This window comes from Lissotriton helveticus, chromosome 5_1, assembly GCF_964261635.1.
Source record: "Lissotriton helveticus chromosome 5_1, aLisHel1.1, whole genome shotgun sequence".
NCBI classification, from domain to species: domain Eukaryota; kingdom Metazoa; phylum Chordata; class Amphibia; order Caudata; family Salamandridae; genus Lissotriton; species Lissotriton helveticus.
In genome coordinates, this window is record NC_136065.1 from 1,345,200,814 (window position 1) to 1,345,228,325 (window position 27,512).

The window sequence follows — 27,512 nt, forward strand, 5'->3', positions numbered from 1 at the left end:
CCAGTGTCTTTAAGGTCGTCATCTACTATTTACTGTTCTTTGAAAGTTGGTACAATTGAATATGTAATGAAAAATGTGCTGTAAAATTCACCATTTTGGTCTGTCGTTTTCTAAAAAACATTTTGGGGGGAGAAAGTAGCGGTTGGGCTCGCTCGCTGCGCTCGCTCGCTATGCGCCAGATGGGGGCTGGTCTGGGAAAATTTGCCAGGGCTGCTTTCAGTTCCCTGTCCGGCCCTGGGCCCACCAGAGCTGCTCGTTTGGTGGTCTTAATTATTTGGTGGTAGCTTCTAAGGTTGGATGCTGCTAGCGTTCATATTCATTCTGACACATGCACACATACTCCTTTACATATGCATGCATCAGTTAAAAGATGCACCCACCGGTAGCGGTCACCTCATTATATTTTTTTCTATTGAATTTTTTTTAAACAATGCTGCTCAGCATCTAAAAAAAGCCCAAAGCTGTAGTCTATTGGTCCCAAAAGTGAGATCTATTGGCTTTACCAGGGCTCAACCCACAGTAGCTCTCTTTCTAACACTCGTTTGCTGTAGCACTAGTCACTCTTTCTCGTAGTCTCTATCTGCACTTTTGCTCTCTTTTTGTAGCCCTACCCATGTTTCCTTTCCTTTCTCATTTATTTCATTTTTTTATCCGCCTTCAGTTTTTCGTTTCTGTCCTTCATCTTTTTTCACGGTGTGTTCTGGTTTCTGCGTATATTTCTTTTTTTGTAATTTAAAATCTCTCTCTTGATATTTTATTTGTTATTTTACTTGTTTTTTCTTTGTGCTCTCCCCGTCTACTATCTTCTGCTTTCTTGCACCCTCAGTTTCCATCTCATTCTCTCTTTCTCACCATTGCCTTTTTCTTTATTGGTCTTTATCTCTTTCTTTCTCCCTTCTCTTCCATGTTGTTTTTCTTATTCTCTTTCTATTCTGTTGCTTATTGCTGCTGTTTCTTCCTATCCTCTTTTACTATGTTTCTATGTCTGTATCCCTCACCTTTTTAGGTTTTGCCTAGCGAAAGCTGCGCTCTGCGCAGCTTTTCGCGCAGGCGAAATCCTGTTGAGAACTGTAGGGTGCTTTGGGTCGGCCCTCGTCATTGATTGGCTGGCTCCGTAAACGGAGCCTTGCCATTGGACGAGGGGCCTGTCCGTCAATGCCGGACCAGACACGGGGGCGTTCCTGACATTCTTTGCCTTTTGCCGACGTCACGCGACGCCGGGAACGCCCCCGAGTCTGTTCCGGCATTGCCGGCACCTCCCTTGCTCTACTGTCATCACCACAACACTGCGCCCATTTTATCCCAAGCTAAACACTCGGAGAGGCGCAGTGACCGGGTCTTTGAAGGCCGCTCTCCCAATGAAAACAAGTTTTCTCTCCGAGTCAGCACGAGCAGGAAGACGAGCAGCGCGCCTCCCAGCTGGCCTCTCGCATCAGCATCCAGAGCTGCCCTGCGCGGTGTGTAGCTTCAGTGGAGCTTCAGAGTGGAGCTTCAGAGTGGAGCTTCAGAGTGCAGCTTCAGAGTGGAGCTTCAGAGTGCAGCTTCAGAGTGGAGCTTCAGAGTGCAGCTTCAGAGTGGAGCTTCAGAGTGCAGAGTGGAGCTTCAGAGTGGAGCTTCAGAGTGGAGCTTCAGAGTGGAGCTTCAGAGTGGAGCTTCAGAGTGGAGCTTCAGAGTGGAGCTTCAGAGTGGAGCTTCAGAGTGCAGCTTCAGAGTGGAGCTTCAGAGTGGAGCTTCAGAGTGGAGCTTCAGAGTGGAGCTTCAGAGTGGAGCTTCAGAGTGGAGCTTCAGAGTGGAGCTTCAGAGTGGAGCTTCAGAGTGGAGCTTCAGAGTGCAGAGTGGAGCTTCAGAGTGGAGCTTCAGAGTGGAGCTTCAGAGTGGAGCTTCAGAGTGGAGCTTCAGAGTGGAGCTTCAGAGTGCAGAGTGGAGCTTCAGAGTGCAGAGTGGAGCTTCAGAGTGCAGAGTGGAGCTTCAGAGTGCAGAGTGGAGCTTCAGAGTGCAGAGTGGAGCTTCAGAGTGCAGAGTGGAGCTTCAGAGTGGAGCTTCAGAGTGCAGAGTGGAGCTTCAGAGTGCAGAGTGGAGCTTCAGAGTGGAGCTTCAGAGTGGAGCTTCAGAGTGGAGCTTCAGAGTGGAGCTTCAGAGTGGAGCTTCAGAGTGGAGCTTCAGAGTGGAGCTTCAGAGTGGAGCTTCAGAGTGGAGCTTCAGAGTGGAGCTTCAGAGTGCAGCTTCAGAGTGGAGCTTCAGAGTGGAGCTTCAGAGTGGAGCTTCAGAGTGGAGCTTCAGAGTGGAGCTTCAGAGTGGAGCTTCAGAGTGCAGAGTGGAGCTTCAGAGTGGAGCTTCAGAGTGGAGCTTCAGAGTGCAGAGTGGAGCTTCAGAGTGGAGCTTCAGAGTGGAGCTTCAGAGTGGAGCTTCAGAGTGGAGCTTCAGAGTGGAGCTTCAGAGTGGAGCTTCAGAGTGGAGCTTCAGAGTGGAGCTTCAGAGTGGAGCTTCAGAGTGGAGCTTCAGAGTGGAGCTTCAGAGTGGAGCTTCAGAGTGGAGCTTCAGAGTGCAGATTCAGAGTGGAGCTTCAGAGTGCAGAGTGGAGCTTCAGAGTGGAGCTTCAGAGTGCAGAGTGGAGCTTCAGAGTGGAGCTTCAGAGTGCAGAGTGGAGCTTCAGAGTGGAGCTTCAGAGTGCAGAGTGGAGCTTCAGAGTGGAGCTTCAGAGTGGAGCTTCAGAGTGGAGCTTCAGAGTGGAGCTTCAGAGTGGAGCTTCAGAGTGGAGCTTCAGAGTGCAGAGTGGAGCTTCAGAGTGCAGAGTGGAGCTTCAGAGTGCAGAGTGGAGCTTCAGAGTGCAGAGTGGAGCTTCAGAGTGGAGCTTCAGAGTGGAGCTTCAGAGTGCAGAGTGGAGCTTCAGAGTGCAGAGTGGAGCTTCAGAGTGCAGAGTGGAGCTTCAGAGTGCAGAGTGGAGCTTCAGAGTGCAGAGTGGAGCTTCAGAGTGCAGAGTGGAGCTTCAGAGTGCAGAGTGGAGCTTCAGAGTGCAGAGTGGAGCTTCAGAGTGCAGAGTGGAGCTTCAGAGTGGAGCTTCAGAGTGGAGCTTCAGAGTGGAGCTTCAGAGTGGAGCTTCAGAGTGCAGAGTGGAGCTTCAGAGTGCAGAGTGGAGCTTCAGAGTGCAGAGTGGAGCTTCAGAGTGCAGATTCAGAGTGGAGCTTCAGAGTGCAGAGTGGAGCTTCAGAGTGCAGAGTGGAGCTTCAGAGTGCAGATTCAGAGTGGAGCTTCAGAGTGCAGAGTGGAGCTTCAGAGTGCAGATTCAGAGTGGAGCTTCAGAGTGGAGCTTCAGAGTGGAGCTTCAGAGTGGAGCTTCAGAGTGGAGCTTCAGAGTGGAGCTTCAGAGTGGAGCTTCAGAGTGGAGCTTCAGAGTGGAGCTTCAGAGTGGAGCTTCAGAGTGCAGAGTGGAGCTTCAGAGTGCAGAGTGGAGCTTCAGAGTGCAGATTCAGAGTGGAGCTTCAGAGTGCAGAGTGGAGCTTCAGAGTGCAGAGTGGAGCTTCAGAGTGGAGCTTCAGAGTGGAGCTTCAGAGTGGAGCTTCAGAGTGGAGCTTCAGAGTGGAGCTTCAGAGTGGAGCTTCAGAGTGGAGCTTCAGAGTGGAGCTTCAGAGTGGAGCTTCAGAGTGGAGCTTCAGAGTGCAGAGTGGAGCTTCAGAGTGGAGCTTCAGAGTGCAGAGTGGAGCTTCAGAGTGGAGCTTCAGAGTGGAGCTTCAGAGTGCAGAGTGGAGCTTCAGAGTGGAGCTTCAGAGTGCAGAGTGGAGCTTCAGAGTGGAGCTTCAGAGTGCAGAGTGGAGCTTCAGAGTGGAGCTTCAGAGTGCAGAGTGGAGCTTCAGAGTGGAGCTTCAGAGTGCAGAGTGGAGCTTCAGAGTGGAGCTTCAGAGTGCAGAGTGGAGCTTCAGAGTGGAGCTTCAGAGTGGAGCTTCAGAGTGCAGAGTGGAGCTTCAGAGTGGAGCTTCAGAGTGGAGCTTCAGAGTGCAGAGTGGAGCTTCAGAGTGGAGCTTCAGAGTGCAGAGTGGAGCTTCAGAGTGGAGCTTCAGAGTGCAGAGTGGAGCTTCAGAGTGGAGCTTCAGAGTGCAGAGTGGAGCTTCAGAGTGGAGCTTCAGAGTGGAGCTTCAGAGTGGAGCTTCAGAGTGGAGCTTCAGAGTGGAGCTTCAGAGTGGAGCTTCAGAGTGGAGCTTCAGAGTGGAGATTCAGAGTGGAGCTTCAGAGTGGAGATTCAGAGTGGAGCTTCAGAGTGGAGATTCAGAGTGGAGATTCAGAGTGGAGATTCAGAGTGGAGATTCAGAGTGGAGATTCAGAGTGCAGATTCAGAGTGGAGCTTCAGAGTGCAGAGTGGAGCTTCAGAGTGCAGATTCAGAGTGGAGCTTCAGAGTGCAGAGTGGAGCTTCAGAGTGGAGCTTCAGAGTGCAGAGTGGAGCTTCAGAGTGGAGCTTCAGAGTGCAGAGTGGAGCTTCAGAGTGGAGCTTCAGAGTGCAGAGTGGAGCTTCAGAGTGGAGCTTCAGAGTGCAGAGTGGAGCTTCAGAGTGGAGCTTCAGAGTGGAGCTTCAGAGTGGAGCTTCAGAGTGGAGCTTCAGAGTGGAGCTTCAGAGTGGAGCTTCAGAGTGGAGCTTCAGAGTGGAGCTTCAGAGTGCAGAGTGGAGCTTCAGAGTGGAGCTTCAGAGTGCAGAGTGGAGCTTCAGAGTGGAGCTTCAGAGTGCAGAGTGGAGCTTCAGAGTGGAGCTTCAGAGTGCAGAGTGGAGCTTCAGAGTGGAGCTTCAGAGTGCAGAGTGGAGCTTCAGAGTGGAGCTTCAGAGTGGAGCTTCAGAGTGGAGCTTCAGAGTGGAGCTTCAGAGTGGAGCTTCAGAGTGGAGCTTCAGAGTGGAGCTTCAGAGTGGAGCTTCAGAGTGGAGCTTCAGAGTGGAGCTTCAGAGTGGAGCTTCAGAGTGGAGCTTCAGAGTGCAGAGTGGAGCTTCAGAGTGGAGCTTCAGAGTGCAGAGTGGAGCTTCAGAGTGGAGCTTCAGAGTGCAGAGTGGAGCTTCAGAGTGCAGAGTGGAGCTTCAGAGTGGAGCTTCAGAGTGCAGAGTGGAGCTTCAGAGTGGAGCTTCAGAGTGCAGAGTGGAGCTTCAGAGTGGAGCTTCAGAGTGCAGAGTGGAGCTTCAGAGTGCAGAGTGGAGCTTCAGAGTGGAGCTTCAGAGTGCAGAGTGGAGCTTCAGAGTGGAGCTTCAGAGTGCAGAGTGGAGCTTCAGAGTGGAGCTTCAGAGTGCAGAGTGGAGCTTCAGAGTGGAGCTTCAGAGTGGAGCTTCAGAGTGCAGAGTGGAGCTTCAGAGTGGAGCTTCAGAGTGCAGAGTGGAGCTTCAGAGTGGAGCTTCAGAGTGGAGCTTCAGAGTGCAGAGTGGAGCTTCAGAGTGGAGCTTCAGAGTGCAGAGTGGAGCTTCAGAGTGGAGCTTCAGAGTGGAGCTTCAGAGTGGAGCTTCAGAGTGGAGCTTCAGAGTGCAGAGTGGAGCTTCAGAGTGGAGCTTCAGAGTGCAGAGTGGAGCTTCAGAGTGCAGAGTGGAGCTTCAGAGTGCAGATTCAGAGTGCAGAGTGGAGCTTCAGAGTGCAGAGTGGAGCTTCAGAGTGCAGAGTGGAGCTTCAGAGTGCAGATTCAGAGTGCAGAGTGGAGCTTCAGAGTGCAGAGTGGAGCTTCAGAGTGCAGATTCAGAGTGGAGCTTCAGAGTGGAGCTTCAGAGTGGAGCTTCAGAGTGGAGCTTCAGAGTGGAGCTTCAGAGTGGAGCTTCAGAGTGGAGCTTCAGAGTGGAGCTTCAGAGTGGAGCTTCAGAGTGGAGCTTCAGAGTGCAGAGTGGAGCTTCAGAGTGGAGCTTCAGAGTGGAGCTTCAGAGTGGAGCTTCAGAGTGGAGCTTCAGAGTGGAGCTTCAGAGTGGAGCTTCAGAGTGGAGCTTCAGAGTGGAGCTTCAGAGTGGAGCTTCAGAGTGGAGCTTCAGAGTGGAGCTTCAGAGTGCAGAGTGGAGCTGCAGATTCAGAGTGGAGCTGCAGAGTGCAGAGTGGAGCTGCAGATTCAGAGTGGAGCTGCAGAGTGCAGAGTGGAGCTTCAGAGTGGAGCTTCAGAGTGCAGAGTGGAGCTTCAGAGTGGAGCTTCAGAGTGCAGAGTGGAGCTTCAGAGTGGAGCTTCAGAGTGGAGCTTCAGAGTGGAGCTTCAGAGTGGAGCTTCAGAGTGGAGCTTCAGAGTGGAGCTTCAGAGTGGAGCTTCAGAGTGGAGCTTCAGAGTGCAGCTTCAGAGTGCAGCTTCAGAGTGCAGAGTGGAGCTTCAGAGTGCAGAGTGGAGCTTCAGAGTGCAGAGTGGAGCTTCAGAGTGCAGAGTGGAGCTTCAGAGTGCAGAGTGGAGCTTCAGAGTGCAGAGTGGAGCTTCAGAGTGCAGAGTGGAGCTTCAGAGTGCAGAGTGGAGCTTCAGAGTGCAGAGTGGAGCTTCAGAGTGGAGCTTCAGAGTGGAGCTTCAGAGTGGAGCTTCAGAGTGGAGCTTCAGAGTGGAGCTTCAGAGTGGAGCTTCAGAGTGCAGAGTGGAGCTTCAGAGTGCAGAGTGCAGAGTGGAGCTTCAGAGTGGAGCTTCAGAGTGGAGCTTCAGAGTGGAGCTTCAGAGTGGAGCTTCAGAGTGGAGCTTCAGAGTGCAGAGTGGAGCTTCAGAGTGCAGAGTGCAGAGTGGAGCTTCAGAGTGCAGAGTGGAGCTTCAGAGTGGAGCTTCAGAGTGTCAAGAGCAATGCCAATAGCTCTAACTTTAACAAAGGCAAAACCATTGCATTGTAAATGCTTGTTCTCTCATCCTGTCTCTATCTCCAGTCTTATTGCTCTTTGCCAGTCTGCCTTTCTTTCATTTTTCAGAATCCCTTACCTCGCAAACTTTCTTTCGTTTTTTACCCTTTCATTTTCTTCCCCCTCTTTTTCTTTTCTGTTCCTCTCTCACTCCCAACCTCTGCCATTCTCTACCTGCGTTTTTCTGTCTCTTGCTCTCTCACTTACACCCCTGCTCTTTATCTCTTGTGCCATCTCGTTCTCTCCCTCTCTCTCGACTGTCCTTCGTGCCGGCACACACCTGCAAGGGATTTACCTGCAGCTCCGAGCAAAGCGGCGCACGCGAGGCGAGCTGGGGCCTGTTCCTTAATTCCTAGGATGTTCGCAGCTCCCAACCCGACTGGCTCAGACCACGTGGAGACATTCCGTATTGTTGATCCCCTGAAACATAATCTGCAAGGTCCCCGACTATCACAAGGCCATGACTTTAAACAGCTGTGGTGTTAGTCACTCAGAGACAGTATCAGCAGCTTGTGGCTGGGCAGGTGGGGTATTGCAAGCTACTCTCTCCCCCCCCCCCATGGTGCAATAACTTTAAAAACCCTATGGGGGACAGGAGTCAGTTCATTACAAAATTATGTTGACCTCTGTGCGTTTCACAATTCTGTGCATTTTAAGAAGTAGTCACAATGAGATGATTAATGTATGTTCTTTCTTTCTGGGCAGGCCCCGCCAAGGCACGTGCTGCGCCGGACCGCAGAGGGAGCCCCGCTGCAGTGGTACGACCCCGACGAGGCTCAGATTGTTAGCCAAGTTTAGAGACGCGCTGAGGGTGCGTCCACTTCTCTTCCTGCCAGGGACTGCCCTGTGTACACGAGCGCCCAGTGGCCCACAATGGATTTGCCTAGAAAGGAAAACAAAGCCCTGGACCTCTACTGCTCATGGCTTCCAGCACAGCTGTCACAAGATCCTCCGGGTACATCTAGAATGACACTGAATTACAATATAAAGTGAAATTTGTGATCAATCTGACGCATACCTAGAGCAACCGATCACGTGGGCCTTAGTGCAGGTCTCGGACGCCCTCGCCCATGGCCAAGACCTGTTTCCACAGACGAGGAAGTTCTTACCAGCTGGGCCCTTTTCTTCGTGCCGGTCATGACATGGAGTCATGATATGTTGTTTCCCTGACCAGGCCAGTGACTGTCTATGTACTACAAATTTAACATGGGATTCTGGGGAACTTTAAGCAGTGCTTACGTTCCAGAGGGTTTGTAAAACCCAGTTGACATCCTGGCGATCGGGATTGGTTGTGACATGTTGTCACTTTAAAAACAAATGAAACTAACTTTTTCATATTAATGTAAATAGATTCCTAAACATTTTGCAAATGTTATTTATTGTCATATCCTGCTGTGTCATCCATTACTTATTTTCCACATTTATGATTACTGACCGTACGGTGTCCCGTCCCCTTCTTCTCCCGTCCCCTTCTTCTCATCATCATCATAAAAGAAACCGTTCAGTAGTCATCTAGTTATTTCTCCTATGGGGCATCTTGGAACATTGTGAGAAATGGGTGAACAGTCCCACACCGTGTAGAAGGGAATATTACTATTTGTAAGCCTTCTCGATGGCCGGCCATCGGGGATGTGTGCTTACTAGTGCCCTCCCTCCAGAGTGAAAGGAGGTCCTTAATATACCAGGGAAGGTCTGGCTGTGGAAACAGAATACTTTATTAATATGAATTGGCAGCCTTAATTTTTTATTACAAAGTTGTTTCCTGGATGCTCATTAACATTTTTTTTTAGTTATTATAAACTCGATAATTGGTATTAGAAGCTTGCGCTTTATGTATTGGTTTCCACTGATGCCCACTTGCCTGCAGCTCAGAATTGCAGAACCATTGCTCCTAAGTGCCTATAGATGTATAGATGGTGGTTCCCGACATTTTTATCTTTAGGGCTGCTGCCACTTACACATGTAATTCAGATCTAAAAGCTTCAGGCTGGTGACGCAACTGCACCACTAAGCCGTTTCAAGATGGTGCTAAGCATGGGCCTGAAATTTGATTGTATTTTATTCTGAGTTTTTGTCCAGCACCGCTAACCACCCTATGGTGGCGTTTGAATGCATTAAGTCCGGAAACATGTCGGCCCAGAGAGCTGCCTGAACATGCTTTCCAAGAGCATGGTAATGGAGTGCCAGTATTATATGCAATCAAGATGGGGCGTGCCAACGCACCCTGCTTATTAATGACACTGGAGATGGTGAGTGCTGAGAGACTAGGCCAATGAGGGCTTGCCAGTTTCTGTCCCCAGACCCACATGAACTAAGAGGAACCTGTGAGGAGGAATGGTTTGTGCACAATAGGATTATCCAGATTGCCGGGAGAAGTGATTACTTTTTTAGGCTCACAGTCATTTTTAGGTCTCACCTACATCAGCAGATGCGGTAGCACATGGGCTCTCACATGCAAGAGATATTGTGTTCTTCTACAGGCTTGGAGCCCTCCCATTGCTTACCGCACGAGGACTTCAATGTCACTCTCATTTTCTTCCTTCTAATTGGGCAGCCCGAGCCTTCTTCACTTCCTCTTCTTTTTTCAGGAGCAGGGACAGAGTACTGATTGCTTTAGATGTATTAAGGCACTGTTAAAGGGATCAAAAGTATTCTTTTCCAGTAGAGACAAACCTGAATTGGTGGACTAGGCCCCTTTCAGCCCATATCGGATAGGGCAACTCTGATGTTATGCCCTATGACCGCAATGTAAAGCAATTTGCACAATTGCCAAATACTCAACATTGCAACTCTACACCGTAGATGCATGCTGGTGTGAGTATGTTAAGAAATTGGTGACCTCTCTCTTCCAAGAGACACACTGGCTCTGCCTTCTGTTACTTTGAGACAGCAGTCAAGGAAATCAGGACCTCAAGGGTTTTGTGTGCTGTCTCTTCATATGGAATGTCTTTGTAATATCTAACACTCCTGTAATATAGAGCATTCTAACAAGTGGACCCTTCCCTGTTAACATCAATACACAGTATTGTACCGTCTATTTTAATACTTTTTATATGGGTGAAATAGAGAAATATTCGTTTTTGTAAACAAACTTGATTTTTTTGTATGGAATATTTTTATACCAACTCATTTTTTAAATTCATGGTTGAGTGCTGTATGTTTTGGGGACCTTCCTTCTCTCAGAATGAGTGCAGATATTAAACGAAGCAGTTTATGTGTGACCTCGCTGTGAAGACTAGTCAGTTTATCTGCAACAAATGTTGCAGTAATAAATCAAATGCATGCACTAGCATGCAACAACTCCAGGCGCTATTTTCCATTTGCAGGATACCTAGATCCCCATATTGATTATGGCTGAGTTTATTTGTTTGATTTCATGGGGAAATGTGGAGTTGTATAAAAATGAACGCATTCTTATAGATGCATATAGACTGCTTCTCTGAGGTTCCTTCTTCCTGTAGTGAATCTTCACTCTTCACAATTGTATATGTTCTATTCTCTTCTGTATTTAATAATATTTGTGCTAGAAATAAAAATGAAAACTATTATTGATATTTAAATTGCTGCTAGACCTTTAGGGCAGACCCAGCTCAGTAAAAGAAGATAATTCCGCAGCATTATTCCATGTGGCAATTGTGTTTGTTAACGGCCCTTCACCATTTATAGGCCTGAGCCGCACCTCAGGGCCTATAACCGGGGAGAGGGCCTTTGAACACTGTGATAGCTTGAGTGTGAAGTGCTATAATAATTTAAGACTATTTCACCCACCAAGGGTATAATGTTCTAAATTAAATAAAAAAAGCAAACATTGGAAGGTTGTCGCAGAAGGTCTATAATAGCCATTATTGTCCCTCTGCACTCCATTGTCTTCAGTGCAGATCTCAACATTCCAGTGTTCTAGTGCAGCATTTATAACCTGCTGCTGAGCCCTTATCAATGGCTAAAGACCCTTCCTCGAGTTACAGGGCTGGGCCGCAGGCGAGGGCTTATAACTAGGGAGAGGCTTTAATGACGGGCATATCCAAAGGCATAAGGGCTATAAATCGGTCAGTCATCACTGCCACTAACTCTGGGAGGGTCAAAAGTAAACAGAGCAAAACCGACAGACTAACATTGGAATGTTGATGCAGAATGTTTATAGCAGCCGTTATTGGCCTTTTGCCACTTCCTGTCTTCAATGGAGTTCTGAACATTCCAATGTTGAGAGCTCCACCTTCAGCTAACGAAGACCAACCACATTCCCAGCTTCTGAACGTTTTTTGAATATGATACACTGTAAAAAACAATGCTTTGCAGCGGGCGAAATGTCTTTGTATTGTTGCTTCTACAGTACGAACAAACCCAGATGGCTCTGTACCATATACAAAAGTGTGTTGGTGTATTTTCAAATAACAAAAACACATTTCTTTCCAACCTGAACTGCCTTTCTGCTGCGTAGAAAGGTTCCCTTCTGTTTCCACGCTGTATTACAACTAATTCATTTAACTAAATCAGGGATGGCGAGGCATTGTCCGTTGGGTGTGCTTGTAAGGTTATGAGAGTAACTTATTGCGTAGCGTATTGTTTGTACCGTCTGCTGTTGGTATCAAGTGTCCTTTGTGTAGAGTGGAAGAAAGCCCCACTGTGGAATAAAAGCGGTCATGTTTTTGCACCTGTAATGGGAAGCCTTTTGTGTTGTCATTGCTGTGTCGTTCAAAAGTCTTTTCAAGTCCGCCTGCTGCAGGCAGGGCGGAGCGAAGGCATTGCAGATGAAAGCTGATCTCGCCACCTCTTCATCAGGAGACACATCAGCGGGAAGCGGTGAGGCCTCGGTCCTTCTTCATCAGTAACAGAATGGAAAGAGTCAAGTGAATGCTGATCTCAGGGCTGGATGGTCCCAGAGAAAGCGTCCTGGTGGCAGCTGTTTCTGAAAGGCCAACTCAGCCAGTCACCTATAACTGTACATAAAGATAGAGTAGAACAATCTGTTTCTAAAATATCCGTGTATTGTAGCTGAAAATAGTGAGCATCTGTGATGTGCATGTGCATTTTTATAAACAAAGGTACATTGTGGTCATATATGCAACCGTGCAAATACGGGATTGGTCTCCACGTAGGGCTATTACTGACTTAATGATTATGTAAGCAGCAGTACTGCAGAAGATTTGTCTTAATGTAATTAATTCATAATATATCAATAATTAATTAAATGAACTAATTCACGGAGCCCATGCACATTCAGTGTGACCTTGGCATGGATGCGTTTCAGTCTGTGGAACCCGATTACGGGAGCCTTCGCCATGACAGAAGTACCTCTAATCTTTGAAGGTACTTTGAATGTACACCTGGTACATAGATGTACATTTGCACATGTGGAACTGCTACTGCTTTTAATTAAGAATTCACAAAATACCTCCAGAACTATGCATAGGAAATTGTAACAGTCTCCGCTTTTCTTCAAATATTGGGTGAATAAATAAAAAGCGTATAAACCTACTCCTGATGCAGGCATTTAGGTACATTGCAGAGTTGAGAAACACTTTGTGTATTGAGCCCAATCACACCAGACTGCCATGTCTCAGGTCAATGAGAAAATACCAAAGCCATCAAGAAAGAGCGACCAGATTTCAAAAGCACTATACAACTCCATTAAAAATGGTACCATAAAATAGACGAACTGACATGGAACAACCTGATAACTGCGCTTTAAACTGCCAATCACAAGTTTCAATCCCAATATAACTCAGTTGGTTATGATGGCTCATACAGAAGATTGTGTGTCATCAGCAGGTGTTGGGTTCTAATAATAGTAAGATAGCTTTGTGGGTTAATGCACCTACTGCCGAGGTCTATGCTGGTCACAGGTTTGACTCTAGTGACAATTTGGTTTCCTTCTTCTGAAGTTAAAATGGTTAATAATCCCCACAAACAAGTTCAGTTTCCTAATATAGATTCTAATCTATGGTCCTACAACAACAGGTCAGATCAGAGCAATTAAACTGATTTCTTTTTTTGGGTTTGCTAAAGAATGTTTGCTTTTATTTTATATGATGGGTCCTGCAACAGCTCTTCTGGAGAGGCATGAGACAGCTTCCGTTGCTTAGCTGCAGGCAGAACTGCTATAATCAGGACTCATGATGTACTAGGGCATTTAAGCATTTTCCAACTGCCTTGAATTTATTTCCTCTCCCTCGGAACACCCAAATAACTCATGGTGTACGAGGAAATGAATACCATGACATTTTTGGTAATATAAACAGGCATATTAGTTATGTCTTAGACAAAACCTCGTGTTCAATAATGCTAAGGATGCACGATGCGCAGTCTACTGCTCTTTGGTCCTGAGAGGTTTCTGCTGCTGGAAGTTTGTAAGGAATGTTCTGGTACGATGTGTAATGTATATACATAACATGATAGCATGCTAGTTGTGTCATATATATATATATTCTCTACACACTTGCCTGGATCAGCATACAGAAATATCAGTGTGATAGTTACGTGACTGTTGTGAGTGCACTATCAATCTACAATAACGCTCTCATGGAAATTGGAGGAGAGTTCTTGGGGTAGAAGTTGCCTTGGACATGTTAGCAAAGCCCCAAACTTTTTTTGCAAAATAGCGTTGCACTCAGCACAAAATAAAACTATAAACGTCCGAATCCCTCAATCTTGAGGGTATCCAGGTTGTCATGATCATGTAGATTTGAAATATGGTTTGTTCTCTTATCACTTACCGAAGTCACACTTTGAAGCAGTGGGTACAGAGAGAGGACAAGTACTGGCATCAACACAGAGGTGTGCCCGCTGCTGGTTATGTGTTGCTGTCTAGCACAGCTGCCTTTGGAGAACACACAGGCTGCAGTTTGAAAAAGAGGGCACGGAAATGACGGTAAGCATCTCAATATCCTCCTTTGCCACTTCCGGTCCGCCTACAAAATAGGTGCACTATCGTTTGATGCACCTCAATGCACGTGACTCTGTACCTGACTTCAAAGGGACTCCTGTAAACGTCCCATTATGACGTGCCTTTGCTGTGTCAGCCATAACTCACGTCATTTCCTGGGAAAGATCCTTTCTCATCGTCTATCTATTGTGTCAGGCCTTCACGTCTCTAAACTCTCAGATGAGACCTGTTAGCAGGCTGTCATAGCAGAGACAGACCTGACAGAAAACAGACAGAGTATAATACAAGTTGGGCCTCCCAGGGCAGCGGCAGGCTGTTTCTGAAGTGTCCTTGCATATCTAAGCCCACCCGACCCTCTAGTGACACCCCCAGTGCGCTCTAAAGCCCTCCAGTCCTCTATCCTTTCTTGTTGTGACCCGCCCTCTACCACCGACCTCTATTGCCCGTTGAAACGCTATATTCGCCCTCGTAGACTGCTCCGTTTCTGTGAAGCCAGGTTGGTGCTGTGCAAGTACACCTATGTGCGTACGTCCATGTATATCCTCTCCTTCAAGCACCCCCTCCAAGCCTCTGCCTCAATAGGGTGACCAGATCTTAAGAACCACAAAACAGGACATTCTGCACAAATAGAAATACAATTTTACAATAAAAGTGCTGAGCATAATGAAAACTCTTATCAACATAGGAACACAGTAGGAGCACAACGACAGCACATACAATGTTATTTCTAAAGCCAGCATCACACATTTTAATTAAATTGCTTGCTTACAACAGCTGCTAAGTAGCACAACTTTAGAACACCCAATAAGTGCCTCTCACTGGTTTCAGTCACCCCCTCTAAAAACCGGAATATGAGCCAAAATCTGTCGGGACAGCTGGTGAAAACCCGGGACTGTCCCGACAAATCCGGGACGCCTGGTCACCCTACCTCCAGCCTCTTCCGCCTCTGCCCTACCCCCACTCTTCCAGCTCTTCTCTCTCCCATGCTCAGCTCCTCCTTCGCTCAGCCTCTCTCTCTCCTCCTGCGTTTACTCTTTTTCTCTAATCCCTCTACTTGTATGTGTCCCAACCCTCTCTTTCTAGAAACACCTTTCAGCCTCTACCTCCTTCCGCCCACCTACTCAGCAGAGCCCGAGGGTCACTCTGTGGTCAGAGGAGCTGCAGCTGGAGGGCGGGTGGCAGAGGGCAGACAAAGGGAAGACAATAATGCTGAAAAATTAACATAGTTCACCAGCTGGTACGAGAGCGTTTTGACTCGGGTGCAGTGAAAGCGCAGGTTGTGAGTGGAGATTGCATTGCAATAATAAACCGCCATCTATTTTACCCTCAATTTCAAAACCCTTCTAATACCGTGTACATTTGTTCACTAAACCGGTACCAAGTGTCCGCCTTCCCTTTTCCCCCTAGATTGGGAGAAACAGGCTGCTTCGGTTCAGTCCTGGATGGCACATAAAGCATTAGTTTCACAACACCAATCAAATCGTTTCTAGACCTAGAGAGCAACACTAAAGGCCTGTCTTTCCTGCATTACCAAACAATTGCAACCAGTTGGCAAGAAGTTCACGCCGTTTGTTTTCTTTTTAGTAGTTGTGGTTGTGGCCAGAATTCAGGTTTTGTGAATTTTTTCTTACAATAATTGAGTGACATCTGCGAGTCTTAGGGTGAAAACCTTCGGCCTCCTTCCTGTACATGTTTATGGAACTTCTCGGTGACTTGCAATATCCCTATTATGTACGGCATTGGGTGCTTTATTCCTTGGTACTTTATCCCTTATACAATCACTGATTAAAAAGAAAAGACATTAAAACACAACCATATTAAGTTATTGCAGTCGCTTACTGACACCACAATGCCTGCTGATAGCGCCAACAGCCGCTGTGAAAAGCAGGTCAGGTCACACAACAGCTGTTTAAAGCAACCAAAATGAAAATTTACTTTTCTTTTTCTGCTCTATTTTTCTAGCTCAAAATGACTAGCAGAAAGAACATGGTTATTTCTTGCATTCCTTAGATAATTGTAGACATGTTTCTACACATTCTGAACTACTGTAGCTTTTCTTTAAACAAAAACTGACTTGTACTGAACTGTTTCTAGTATCTTTTAGCAACAAATACCTAACAGGTTTTTGATGTGTTTAATTTTGCACTAGAGGTTCTATTTTTATTCTTCATGTTTGCAAACATGCCCTCTCTTTCATATGAAAGAGATGCGCACCAAGGTTTTCATTGGGTTGTGGGAAAGTTAATGGTATGACCATGTATTATATGCGATAAATAACCCCGGCCATACATAAAGATTTTACAAGTCACCTTGGTGTTTCATAGCCCTATAAAGTAACTCTGCCTTAGGCCTTGTTCCTCTATATGGTCATGGAACTCAGTGACTTGCAATATCCATATAATGCTGCGATTACCTACCGGTAATAGCTTACTCTGAGTCCGTCTCGCGCCATGATGACTCACACATAGAGGCACCTGTGCCTCCAATCGCAATCCTTTCCCATAAATAAAAATTCCCCTTCCTCCATATTTCCTGCTCCGTACCAAAGAACCACACAGTTAGACTGGCTAAAAAAGGCGGGAGGGTGGGCCAGAGCCATCACGGCGTGAGAAGGACTCAGAGTAATGCTATTACCGGTAAGTAATTGCAGCACTACCCCTTCGTTCCTCTCGCCGTGATGACTCTCACATTGAGATGTTCCAAAGCCAAAAAGCGGCAAGGTCAACCGCACAGAAATGCCACACAAGGTCAAGCCACAGGCAAAACCAAGGCACGACGGAAGCCAGCACTGCTGAACTCCACAAACCGCACCTGCTGGATGCACAACCCCCAAGAAGGAGATCCAAATGGAGAAATGAGTGATCCAAAAGGCAATTCAACAGAGTACCAGCAAGAAGCAGAAGGAAAGGAAAGAGAAGGAGGCCCTGCCAGCACAAAGCCCGGGCCCCACCAAAGAACAAACCAGGCCACGAACACCAGCAGCTGACAGACAGAAAAGACAATGAGCCAAAAGCAGCCAGTCGGCGAGCAGGCGACAACCAAAACAGCACCAGCAGACTGACAAGACAGAACCAACAGAGGCCAAAGGCTCAACCTGGAGATTAGGAGAGGCCGCAAACCCAGATGTAAAGCCCAACGAGCACAGCACCAGAGGGATAGGATGGAGATCCAAAAAACTTCAAAAAGGACTACCAGGCCAGGGAAAACCACCAGACCCCTGCATGTGGGCCGGAAGCCAGAAAAGCTCAGCACGAAGGAAACCAGCACCAGAGGTAGAGAAACAAAAAGCAGAACCCCATGCGACCAAGCGCACTATGCCAGGGCAATGCAGAAATCCCAGCACTGTCCGCAGATGGTACATGGCAGGCGAGAGGAAGCCCCGGGGATCAACAGCTGGCCAAAACAGCAGAAGGAAACGCACCACAGAAGAACAGCCAGCAGAGAAGCCAACACTCGGCCACCAACCAGCGACCGAGAGACAGTCCGGGCAGCCAGGCCAGGAACCAGCAAAGCCTTACACCACAGCGAACACACAGAACCACTGAAGACAAAGACAAATGTGCATGAGCAGAAACACCAATGGACAACGCCCTCACTGGAAGGGACGCCAGGCAAGCCACAAGGGCCCCACCTGACAGTCCAATCCAGAATCACTGTCCGAGGAATCGCAACAGGGAAGGCAGCCGGGCGTACACACCAGTACATCCAACAACCGGACCCCTCACTCCTGGCCACCGCCAAAGCCCCAAAATGCCAGCATCAAGGAATGAGCAGGCAATTCCCCACAAGGTAGCCAGGGCTCCAGAGAAGACAGGGCGACAAGACTGCAGCAGACTACCATCCAGCAGGTAACGCACATGACCCGAAGGCAAAAAACACCTAGGAGAGGAGGAAGACCAGCCAAGAAGAGGAGCCAAAAGAAAACAACCCAAGGGAAGGTGTTAATAGCACAACCCCAACAGCGAACGCCGAGGACAGCCAAAGAACGCAAGGAACCTGGAGGCCAGTGAACAGCGTGGCATCCCCATGGCAACCTAAAATGGACAGCCAGAGTCGCCCAGCAGGTCACAACCCAAGAAAAGGACAGGCCAAGATAGCAGCGGAGGAGGTCACGCACGCCCCAACAAGAACTGTAGAAACAACATCCAGGAATACAACACATCGAAACAACCACACATGGACATCTGACACACACCCCCACTAGCACAGTCATTGCCAGAGGCGACAACCCCCACCCCAAGAAGTAAGCTGGCAATGCCACACATCATGATGAGGTGGAACAAAACCAGAGTCCAGGAAAAAGACTGACAGGCCACCACCCACAGTGCGAGCCATCGAACCCAAAGGCAAGAAGCCCCAGGAATGAACATGGAGCAGCCAACAGTAGGGACCCAGGAAAGACTAACCAGACTGGAAAGAGGCAATGATGTAAACCCACCAACCAGCACACAGGGGAAGCAGAATACACAGACCAGCCCCATATCATAGGAGGAGAAACCCCAAAACTGAAAATACACAAGAGAGACATGCAACAGCACATGCAGACACTGATGCACAGAACAGTGACCCCTGCAGGAGCACAGCAGCCTACAGAGACACCCACAGCCACAGCCCCCACTAAGCAGAGAACCGAGGGATTGCAGAAACGCTGGTGAAATTCAAACACGAGAAACCGCACGGCACCCATCACAGGAGCCCAGCATCCGGGGGACTCTGTAAACCTGCCACTAAAATCCTGCTGCACCGCAAGCAGGAAAAGAGAGGAACCACAGCACCAGGCCAGTGGAAACAGGCACCACAAGAACCAGAACACCCAATTCACCAACACGTAAAAGGGCGTCAGAAGGCCAACACCGCACAAGCAGGACACAAAGCCCAATGGGACAGGGGGCACAACAGCACATCCTCGTTGGGGAAAGCCACAGAGAAACCAAAGTCAAACAACGGCAGGAAAGGCTTTCTGAGGAGCCAAGGAACGACATGACCCCGGGTGATGGGCAAGGGGTGGGGGAGGGAACACTGCAACCAAGACACGCACCAGCACTAATCAGCCAAGGCAGAGCGCCGACCATGCCAGAGGAGAGCTCGAGACCCCAGGAGAAGCCGGAACGAAAAGCAGCCAACAACCAGCCCCTCCCCACCCCCAGGAACCCGAAATGAGTCACTGCACTCCCAGACCTGGAAGAGGTAACAGGAGGAGAAAAGCACAAGCCCAAGGCACAGCCAACAGGCGGCAGCACAGGAAACCTATTGCGCAGTCCTCCAGATATGCCCACACACACACAGGCCATAAGGGTGACCAGCTAGGGGCAGAGCCCGGCAGGCAGCTAGGCCCATGAGAAAGTGGCACCAGACTTACAAGAGCAGTGAGCCCCCCCCCCCAAACTGGCAAAACCTGGGATAAACAGCAGCCAGAGAGCCAGACACTGTGAGCCATGACCATAAAGGAAACAAACTCCCCAAGCCAGAGGAAGCGGCACGTGGAGGAAAGCCCAAACGCAAGCCTGTCACAAGCAAAAAGGCAGCCATTCAGGGTACTGGGCACGCAGCCCTCCAGACTGACTCCCACACACTGAAGCCAAACCTAGTCAATGCAGATCCCGTCATGCAACTGCTAAGACAGGCGAGGAAAGGCCAGAAGTGCAAACTGTAGTGACCACCCATAACGTCAACCAATGCTTGCAATAACCAGGAAGGGAACCAGAGTGCATAGCGGCCTGCCGTAACTCGCAGCATACCCTGGCCAGAGAAAATGTACTGCAGACCTCGGCCAGGAAATTCATGCACAGAGCCACGCCTAACCCATCTGGATGCTGGCCCAACCCCAAAGGACACCATTCCAAACCTGACCGGAGGAAAGCACCACAGACCTCCAGCTGGGAAGCCCAGCAGAACACAGCCATCGGCACGCGTGCTGCACTGCAAGCAGGCACCAACACTACAAGTAGGGTGACCAACTGGCATTGGGTGCAAATGCAAGACAGTGAGTGTAAAAAATCAGGACAAAGGGTCAAAATTCAGGACAAAAATTCAGGACAGGAGGTCAAAATTCAGGACAAAAGGTAAGTTTTACAGACACATCAGAGGAAGTTGCACAATAGTATATAAGTAACTAAATAGACAACCACTTAAGTACAAGTGAAAGTAAGTTTATATTAGGCTAAGGCAATTGTGCACTTCATGGTTTTGCAGTATGTGTGCAGCTTTAAGCAAATGTGCAGGTCTTTTTGTGGTAACAAAACCGGCCCCACCCCACCTTTCCAGCTCCCAGAGAAACGCCTGATGGCTGGTCCGGCCAGTCTGGCCTTGCTACCACCCCCAGTGGTGCCCCTCATCTTCACATAGACCCTCTCTCATGTGTAGTTAATTTCTTTTATAGTGCTACTCATCCCACGTATGTGGGGCAGGGTGTCAGAGTGCGTTACGACACACACATTATATAGAGACAATGACTCACATAAACGTGAAACTCAATGTATAGGAAATGTTGCTTAAGATAATGGGGGTTACAAGGTGTAATCATACTTTCAGCCATCATTCTGTCTTTCACCATTCATTCTGTCCTTCACCGTTCATTCTGTCCTTCACCATTCATTCTGTCCTTCCATCTGTGTGCCCATCCATAATAATATTCAACCCTTTGCAAGCCTATGCATCATCTATCCTTCCATACATCCATAATTCCACTCATCCATCCACTCTTTCAGTCATCCATCCATTATCCATCCACCATTTCACCTCATCCAACTGTACACTCATCCATCCACTCTTCCACCCATCCATCCATTCACTCATCCATCCAGTCATTTACCTATCCAGCCATCCTTTCACTTACTCATTCATCCACCCAATAACTCATCCTTCCACCCGTTCAGTCATCTATCCACCCACCCTCTCTTTCTCTGCCCATCCCCCTTTCACCTAGCCATCCATCCTTCCATCCATCTACTCATCCACTCATGCATCCACCCATTGAACCTATCACTTATTCATCCTTTCACTCATCCATCCATCCTTTCAACCATCCATCCACCCTTTCACTCATCTATCCATCCTTTTGTCCAACTACCCTCCCTTTCACTCACTCATCCAGCCTTACATCCACCCTTCCACTCATCCGTCCAACCATTCACCCTTTCACTTATCAATTCATCAATCCATCCATCATTTCACTCATCCATTCACCCATTCACTCGCCCATCATCCACCCTTTCACTCATCCATCCATCATTTCACTCATCCAACCAGCCATCCCTTCACTTACTCACCCGCTCACCTTTTCATATTAATTATGAGCTGAGCCTTTGTAGGCAGCGTTGCAGATAGAGGATACCCATCAGGAACTCCACCCTCGCTGTAGTTCCTATAGCAAGGGGTGGGGCGGAGGAGGATTCACTATGCCCCTGCACATATGCCTTCCACTTTTTCAGATTGCCTGATTCATGCATGATGCACAGTGCCTGGACGTGGGGCGACTGTGACATGTTGTTTCCAGAGCTTTAAGTGGGATAAAAATACCAAGGGGTCTCTCCAAAGGGGGTGTTCGATGTAATTATTGGAGTGGCCTAAAACACCTAAGCTAAAAGTCTGTGCTGCCAGACTGGTATTTTTGTTGCTTCTGTCATTACATCCAGCTATATAATACAACACGTAATGTTACACCTAGAACAAGTAACGCTACACCTACAACAAGCCAGAACTATTGGCTTTGTCAATGGTTGTTAGTTAAATAAAATAAAAAAGCAGCAACCATGGCTTCCTTGAATATAATATTGAAAATGTGTCAGTTCTAAAATGATGAGACTCTGAAAGAACTGTAATCCTTTCTTTTTAACTTCTTCCTTTTGATTAACTTGGTTCTCAGGTAGCAGCAGGCTGGATTATTTTGCACTTCCATGTGGCAGAATACCCTGCCCTAGACTAAGGCAGGAGGAGGCCACCACAAGCTGTGCCAGCACAGACTGACCCATTGTCATTCTGTATGTGGCAATTAGCCGCAGACAGAATGACAATGGGCAGGTGGGGCTGCTCTAGTGCTCCGAGGAGGAGTGTGAGGCGCCCCATCAGGGGGCTGAGGCCTCTCGCAGGGGAACAGCTCTGTTCCCTGAAAGGCCCAAAATTACTGACAAAAGGCGTCCGTAATTGGGATCCTCACGGACAATGGACGTGAGGTCCAAATTACGGATGGTCCGTGAAATTTACGGACGTTGGGCATCCTAACTACAAAGGCTCTGGGGGAAGAAAAACGAATGTTTCCAAATCCCAATAAATAGACCACAATGTGGAGTATAACTGGTAGATCAAAACGTCATACTAGTAAAGAAAGACTTCTGACCAGCGGACCTCGGCACTGAGTACTGCGGACCCTTGGGCACACACAGTAGTGCCAAATTACATACATGGCCACACCCCCACCACACACAACCGTATACAAATAACCAGCATCGCGCAGCAGCCCACGCACGAGAGAACATGTGAAACAGCTCTGGTAAGGAAGCCACGCACACCCTGGTCGGAGGAAGGCAACGTAGACCTCCGGTTGGGTAACATCATTGCAGAGTGCGTGACCATTTCAAGCAATAACTACAACTGGAGAGGCAGAACCTGAAATATATAGACTAATGGACTCCCCTCTCACGCTGACTTTCAATGATGGGGGTTATCTGACTGTTCCAACCACCTGCGTTTTTCACTCCTTCATTGTATACTTAAGTATGATGTCTTTGCTTATATATTTATGCATCCTCATGTCCTGTGATGTAGTGCAACTTTTCCTTTTTCTTTGTGTTTGTAAAGCGCTCTGATACCCACGGGTCTAGCTAGCACTATATAAAACTCTTTATAAATAAATAAAATAAATCAGCAACTCTCAGTGAGCCTTGCGGGCCCCGGGGGAACAAAACCCCTACCTGAAGCATCGCATTAGGGAACACTGAGACACAGTCTCCCACGGCACCACCTGCAAGTAGAAGCAAGCCTCAAGGAAAACACCGGCACTGGCCGGCACTCCGGAGTCTGCTCTTACCACTGGAGCATGCACACCGCACCGGCCCTGAATTGAAGGGCACAAAAAAGGAACAGGAAGTATGGAGGGGGGAGGTATTTTTATCTTTGGGAAAGGATTGTGATTGGAGGCACAGGAGCCTCAGTGTATCATTACGGCGAGAGGGACGTAGGGTTAATGTATTGCAGAGGGTACTTTATCCCATAAATATCGATCCTTTCCTCTGTTGTTTTTGCCACCCTATGTTTGAGTACCCCCCACTGAAACTTGTTTGAGCTACATAATGTTTTATAAGCACATCACTATATATTTGTAATAACAGACTTGTGGCCCTGGGACTAGTGATAATGAGACATTTCTAGTCGTAGCACTATGAGGTCTTTCCTGCTGGTGACACCTCTCATTACTAGTTCCATAAATTGCTTGCTCTGTCTAAGACCGTGGCGTTTTGTATGACCACAGAGGGACATAAAGCCCCTAAGACCTGACTCCATTTTAAGTAGGCCCAACTCCATCTTAGGTAATGTGAATCACCAATTTCAGAATTTTAACTAATGGGAACCACCATTTTCCTTAGTTTCTGCAGAATCATTGGTCATATCTACCATTGATGCAGATGTTGTCTGGCCGTATTATTCCAACAGCTGAAAAAGCATCAAGTCATTCAGACAGTAATGTAGATGCCACACCTGATGCAACATCAAATCTGGGTCAAGTGTCTAATTATCGCTATATCCAGGTTGAATTAAAGCAAACACAGACATATAGCAAAAATAATATTGTCTGAATTTACATCCATTTACCATGCATGTTCATAAGGATACATCTGGGATGCTCACTTTGATGAACATAACCTATGTCAGACAGTCCTAAACTTATGTCATAAATTCCAATCTCCCATAAGATTTGTCAGGATAGGTCCTTCGCCCAGATTATTACACAAGGTACTGGGAGAGTCCCTCTTGTTATCGCCCTATCTCCCTCCTTGATTCCTTCATGAAGATCACAGGGAGGGTTGTCCTGAACCGGCTACTATCTTGGGCAGAAGAAGTAGGAGTGTTGTCCCCGGTTCAGTACTGCTTTCGTGAGGGGAAGGGCACCGTCGAACAGGTCCTGAACTTTACACTTCTTCAAGGGAAATATGTTCAGGCTAAGGCGGGTAAACTTTATGCAGCATTCGTTGACCTGAGTGCTGCTTTCGATTGTGTTAAGCATGATCGTTTGTGGAAGGTGTTGGAAGAGCTTAAAGTGGAGGAGGCCATTATTTCTTTCTTAAGGCAACTTTATGATGGGGCAAGGGCCAGGGTGAGATTTGGAACCGCGGGAGAGTGCACCAAGCCCTTCTGCGTGAAGCGTGGAGTGAGGCAAGGTTGCGTTCTCGCTCCCCTTCTTTTTAACCTATATACCAATGATCTAGAGGATGTTTTGGTGTCCAAAGTTATTGATTCACCCAGAATTAATTTTAAACAAGTGGTGTCCCTATTATATGCGGATGACGCTGTCACCATGGCCAGTACAGAGAGAGGCCTGCAGATAGCCCTAGATGCCTATATTAATTTCATGGACTCTAGGGGTTTGAAATTGAACGTGAAAAAAACCTTAGTGATGACTTGCGCCAGGGGAAAACCTAAAACTTGTAAGTTGTTTGCACGTAGGGAGAAAGTGCAGGCAACTAAATCCTTTTCATACTTAGGAGTTGTTCTTGAGTGTGGGGGGCATTGGGGCCCGGCCATTAGGAGCAGGACCTTGTCCTTTAAAAAAGCGACTGCAGCACTTATGACCTTTTCACGTAAGATGGGTAAAAGACCCCCGGAAATTTTACTTAAAATTTATATGGCCAAATGCGTCAGTACGGCCATATACGGTGCTGGTGTATGGGGTATCCAGAACACCAGGGAAATTCAAATAGTAGAAAATGCTTTCCTTAGGTTTATTTTAGCTGTACCTTTTAGTTTATCTGTGTATAACTGTCACACCGAGCTGGGTGTTCGCCATATCAGCGACTTGATAGCGATGCAACCACTGCTACTTTGGCACAGGGTTTGGACTGCAGCTGAACTGGAGTTGAACAGAGAGATTATCCGCGATGTCATGGCACTGGATAAATCAAACAAAATACCTTGGCTAACCTATATTCGAAAGTTTTGCCAAGATATGGGGAATCCTGAGTTTTTTACTACACCAGAGGGGTTATGTAAGATCACGAGGAAAGACCTAAAGAATAACTGCTGGTTCCATCTGGAATCCCTGCGGCTCGGGGTTGAACTAAACAAAGACTCGGTCGTCCGGCATTCTATGTCGCTAGTATCTGTTAATATGCAACCCTATCTGAATTGGTGTACCAAGGGTTTTGACAGGTTTTTACTTACAAGGTTTAGATTTGATATCTTCTTTCGCCTTGTTTCATTTCCCAAAACTAATGATTGGACCAAAATGCTTTGTAAATGCCCATGTGACGGGGTGGCCGAACAATCAACCCTTCATGTGATTTGCTTTTGTAGATTTTACTGCAAAGAGAAAACCATTTCTGAAAAATTGCGGAACATGGTACCAGTGTCGCCCTGCCCTACTGTATCTCCAGCTGTTACATGACGAACTGAGTGTGGCCACTGTGGTCGGTTTTTTAAAGAGCGTTTTTAAAAAAAGGAAAAGTTTAATGTGTTCTTAAAATCACTGTACCTACAGCTAATTCTCAGATGTAATGATATATATGTGACAAGTTCTGTTTTTACATGCACAATATGTACTGATTTTTTGGTGTTGCTGCTTTTATGATTTTAAATTTTGCTAAAATCGAATAAAGCTTTTCTACTACTACCACAAGGTACTGCCGGATATGGCCTTCACCGTTACCAGTGCACCAAGAAGATGCTACATTGCACCTGATGCAGATAACAAGCTGAATCCCTGAGAAAGGACACTGCTGCAGCATGTGTTTTCCTTTTGCATTGAACACTGCACCCTTGCCTCTCTGATAACCACAGCTTTAGCTGTCAACAAGGTTTGCAGTGCGTTGCTTTTCCCTAAGAAATCTAGTTTTCATGCTCTCCTAGTGTAGCGCATAAAAGTGTGTTTTAGGGTGTTAGGTTTTACATGACATTTTAAATATGTTAGAAATTGTCATTTTATTCTTGTTGTTCACAACGTGCCTTTCTGCTGTTTTTATGATATTCTATATGGTTGTTTTCGATGTGCTGAGAAACCGGTTCACCTTGTTGACATAAATGATTTTAGTTAAATGTGTCTATTCTTCTTAGTACCATTTATGTGCGTGATATTGTAAAGAGTGAAATAGGCTTGTTTCCTTTACCACAGTGCCTCTGAATCCTATTTATGAATTGTCAGTAACACAAAAGTAATGATTCACCTTCAACAATGGGATGGGTGGGGATCTTTGTGTTACAACAACCTGTCTATCACATTCAACATTGGTGCCTTGAACCAAAGTTCATCCATGGGGGAAAGTGCAAACCTTGTAAACTCTACACCAGAGTCATAGTTTACGCAACAAGAGCGAGACCACCAACCATGATTTCATCACTTTGGAAATCACCAGTACAGAATATGATATTCTATGCACAGTGTGAACTAAAACTGTACCACTGATTACACTTTAGATTCACCTCTCCTCATATACTTCATCTCACTGCATATGCCTGGCTGAGTTGTGTGTGTACTGTCACAGTGTAAATGACTCTTACAGCTTTTCTAAGTCACACTCCATACTATTTATACACTAAACCTTTTAATGATAAAGGACACAGGCTTGTCTCAAAATTCAGTACACATGGGGATTAGTATGGGAGCCACCCTCTGTAACAACATTCCTGAATGCTGTAAAGTAAAAATAAATGTAGTTGCCCATCCTCAGCTTGTCTGTCTGACATATACAGGGCCCGACTAGGACTCAAAAGTAGCCGGCTCCCCTCCCCCTCGCTATTTCTCTCTTCATCCATCCATTCTCCTTGCACCTCTCTTCCCTCCCTCTTCTCTGTCTGTCTGTCTTTCCCTCCCTCCCTCTGTCTCTCAGTCTCCTTAAGCCCCCACTGTGCCTTCTGTAATTAACCTTGGGAGCAAAGAAAAACTGAAAATGGCATAAGTAGTGGTCCTTACCCTTCAAAAATCTACCTCAATGGCTTCATTCTCTAGGGAAAAAATGGCTAATTCGGCCCTTCATATATAGTCAAGTAAAATTAAGTTGATGGGCTTCTCATTAGAATCAAAGGTCTCCTTTACTGTCACCCACTGGAAGAAACACCCGCTCAACTTGGATTGATCTACATAGAAAAAACAACCCACAGGATCCAGTACCTTTAGTAATTGAGGTACATCCCAATCACAGGTGCACTTCTGTACGAATTTCATCCTCATTTTTAGGTCTCACCTACCAAACAACACAAGTGGTCTGGTTGCGAAATACCTATTGTCAGGTTTTAAAAAACTTACATTACAGCCAGCACGTTGCTTACTATTGTTTGGTTTTATTGACAGTCTGAATTGTTTGCTTCTTATTTAGAAGCTTGCCTTTCTCTTTTTGTGATTCTACCTTCCCTGTAGAGTGGCCTTGTTACCATTTCTTTGATTTTCTGACTTGTAGACTTCCACTGCTCACTTAAGGAACTAATTTCTTTCCTTTTTTGGTTAAGCACTCCATGACAGTGAGTTTTTCGTCCAGCTCTCTCCCATCCTCCTCTGTGTGCTTCTCCCCTACCAAATACCTGCCCCACGATCTGTTACTCTCTACCTTGTGTGCTCCTCGCCCTCTTTTGTGTGCTTCTTCTATCCCAAACTCCCCTGCCACCAGGGTTGCTCTCTCCCTCATGT

At 47.1% G+C, this 27,512-nt stretch overlaps 1 protein-coding gene across 4 annotated transcripts in view; it reads left to right on the forward strand.

Moving 5' to 3' along the window:
* Positions 1-11,459, forward strand: part of INAVA (innate immunity activator) — a 115,400-nt gene extending 103,941 nt beyond the window's left edge. For all 4 annotated transcript variants that reach the window (XM_078644228.1, XM_078644227.1, XM_078644225.1 and 1 more), the window contains one exon: positions 7,507-11,459. In XM_078644228.1, coding sequence (XP_078500354.1) covers positions 7,507-7,599 — 93 coding nt within the window. In that variant the 3' untranslated portion in view covers positions 7,600-11,459. The remainder of the gene's footprint in view (positions 1-7,506) is intronic.
* The last annotated feature ends 16,053 nt before the right edge of the window (positions 11,460-27,512 follow it).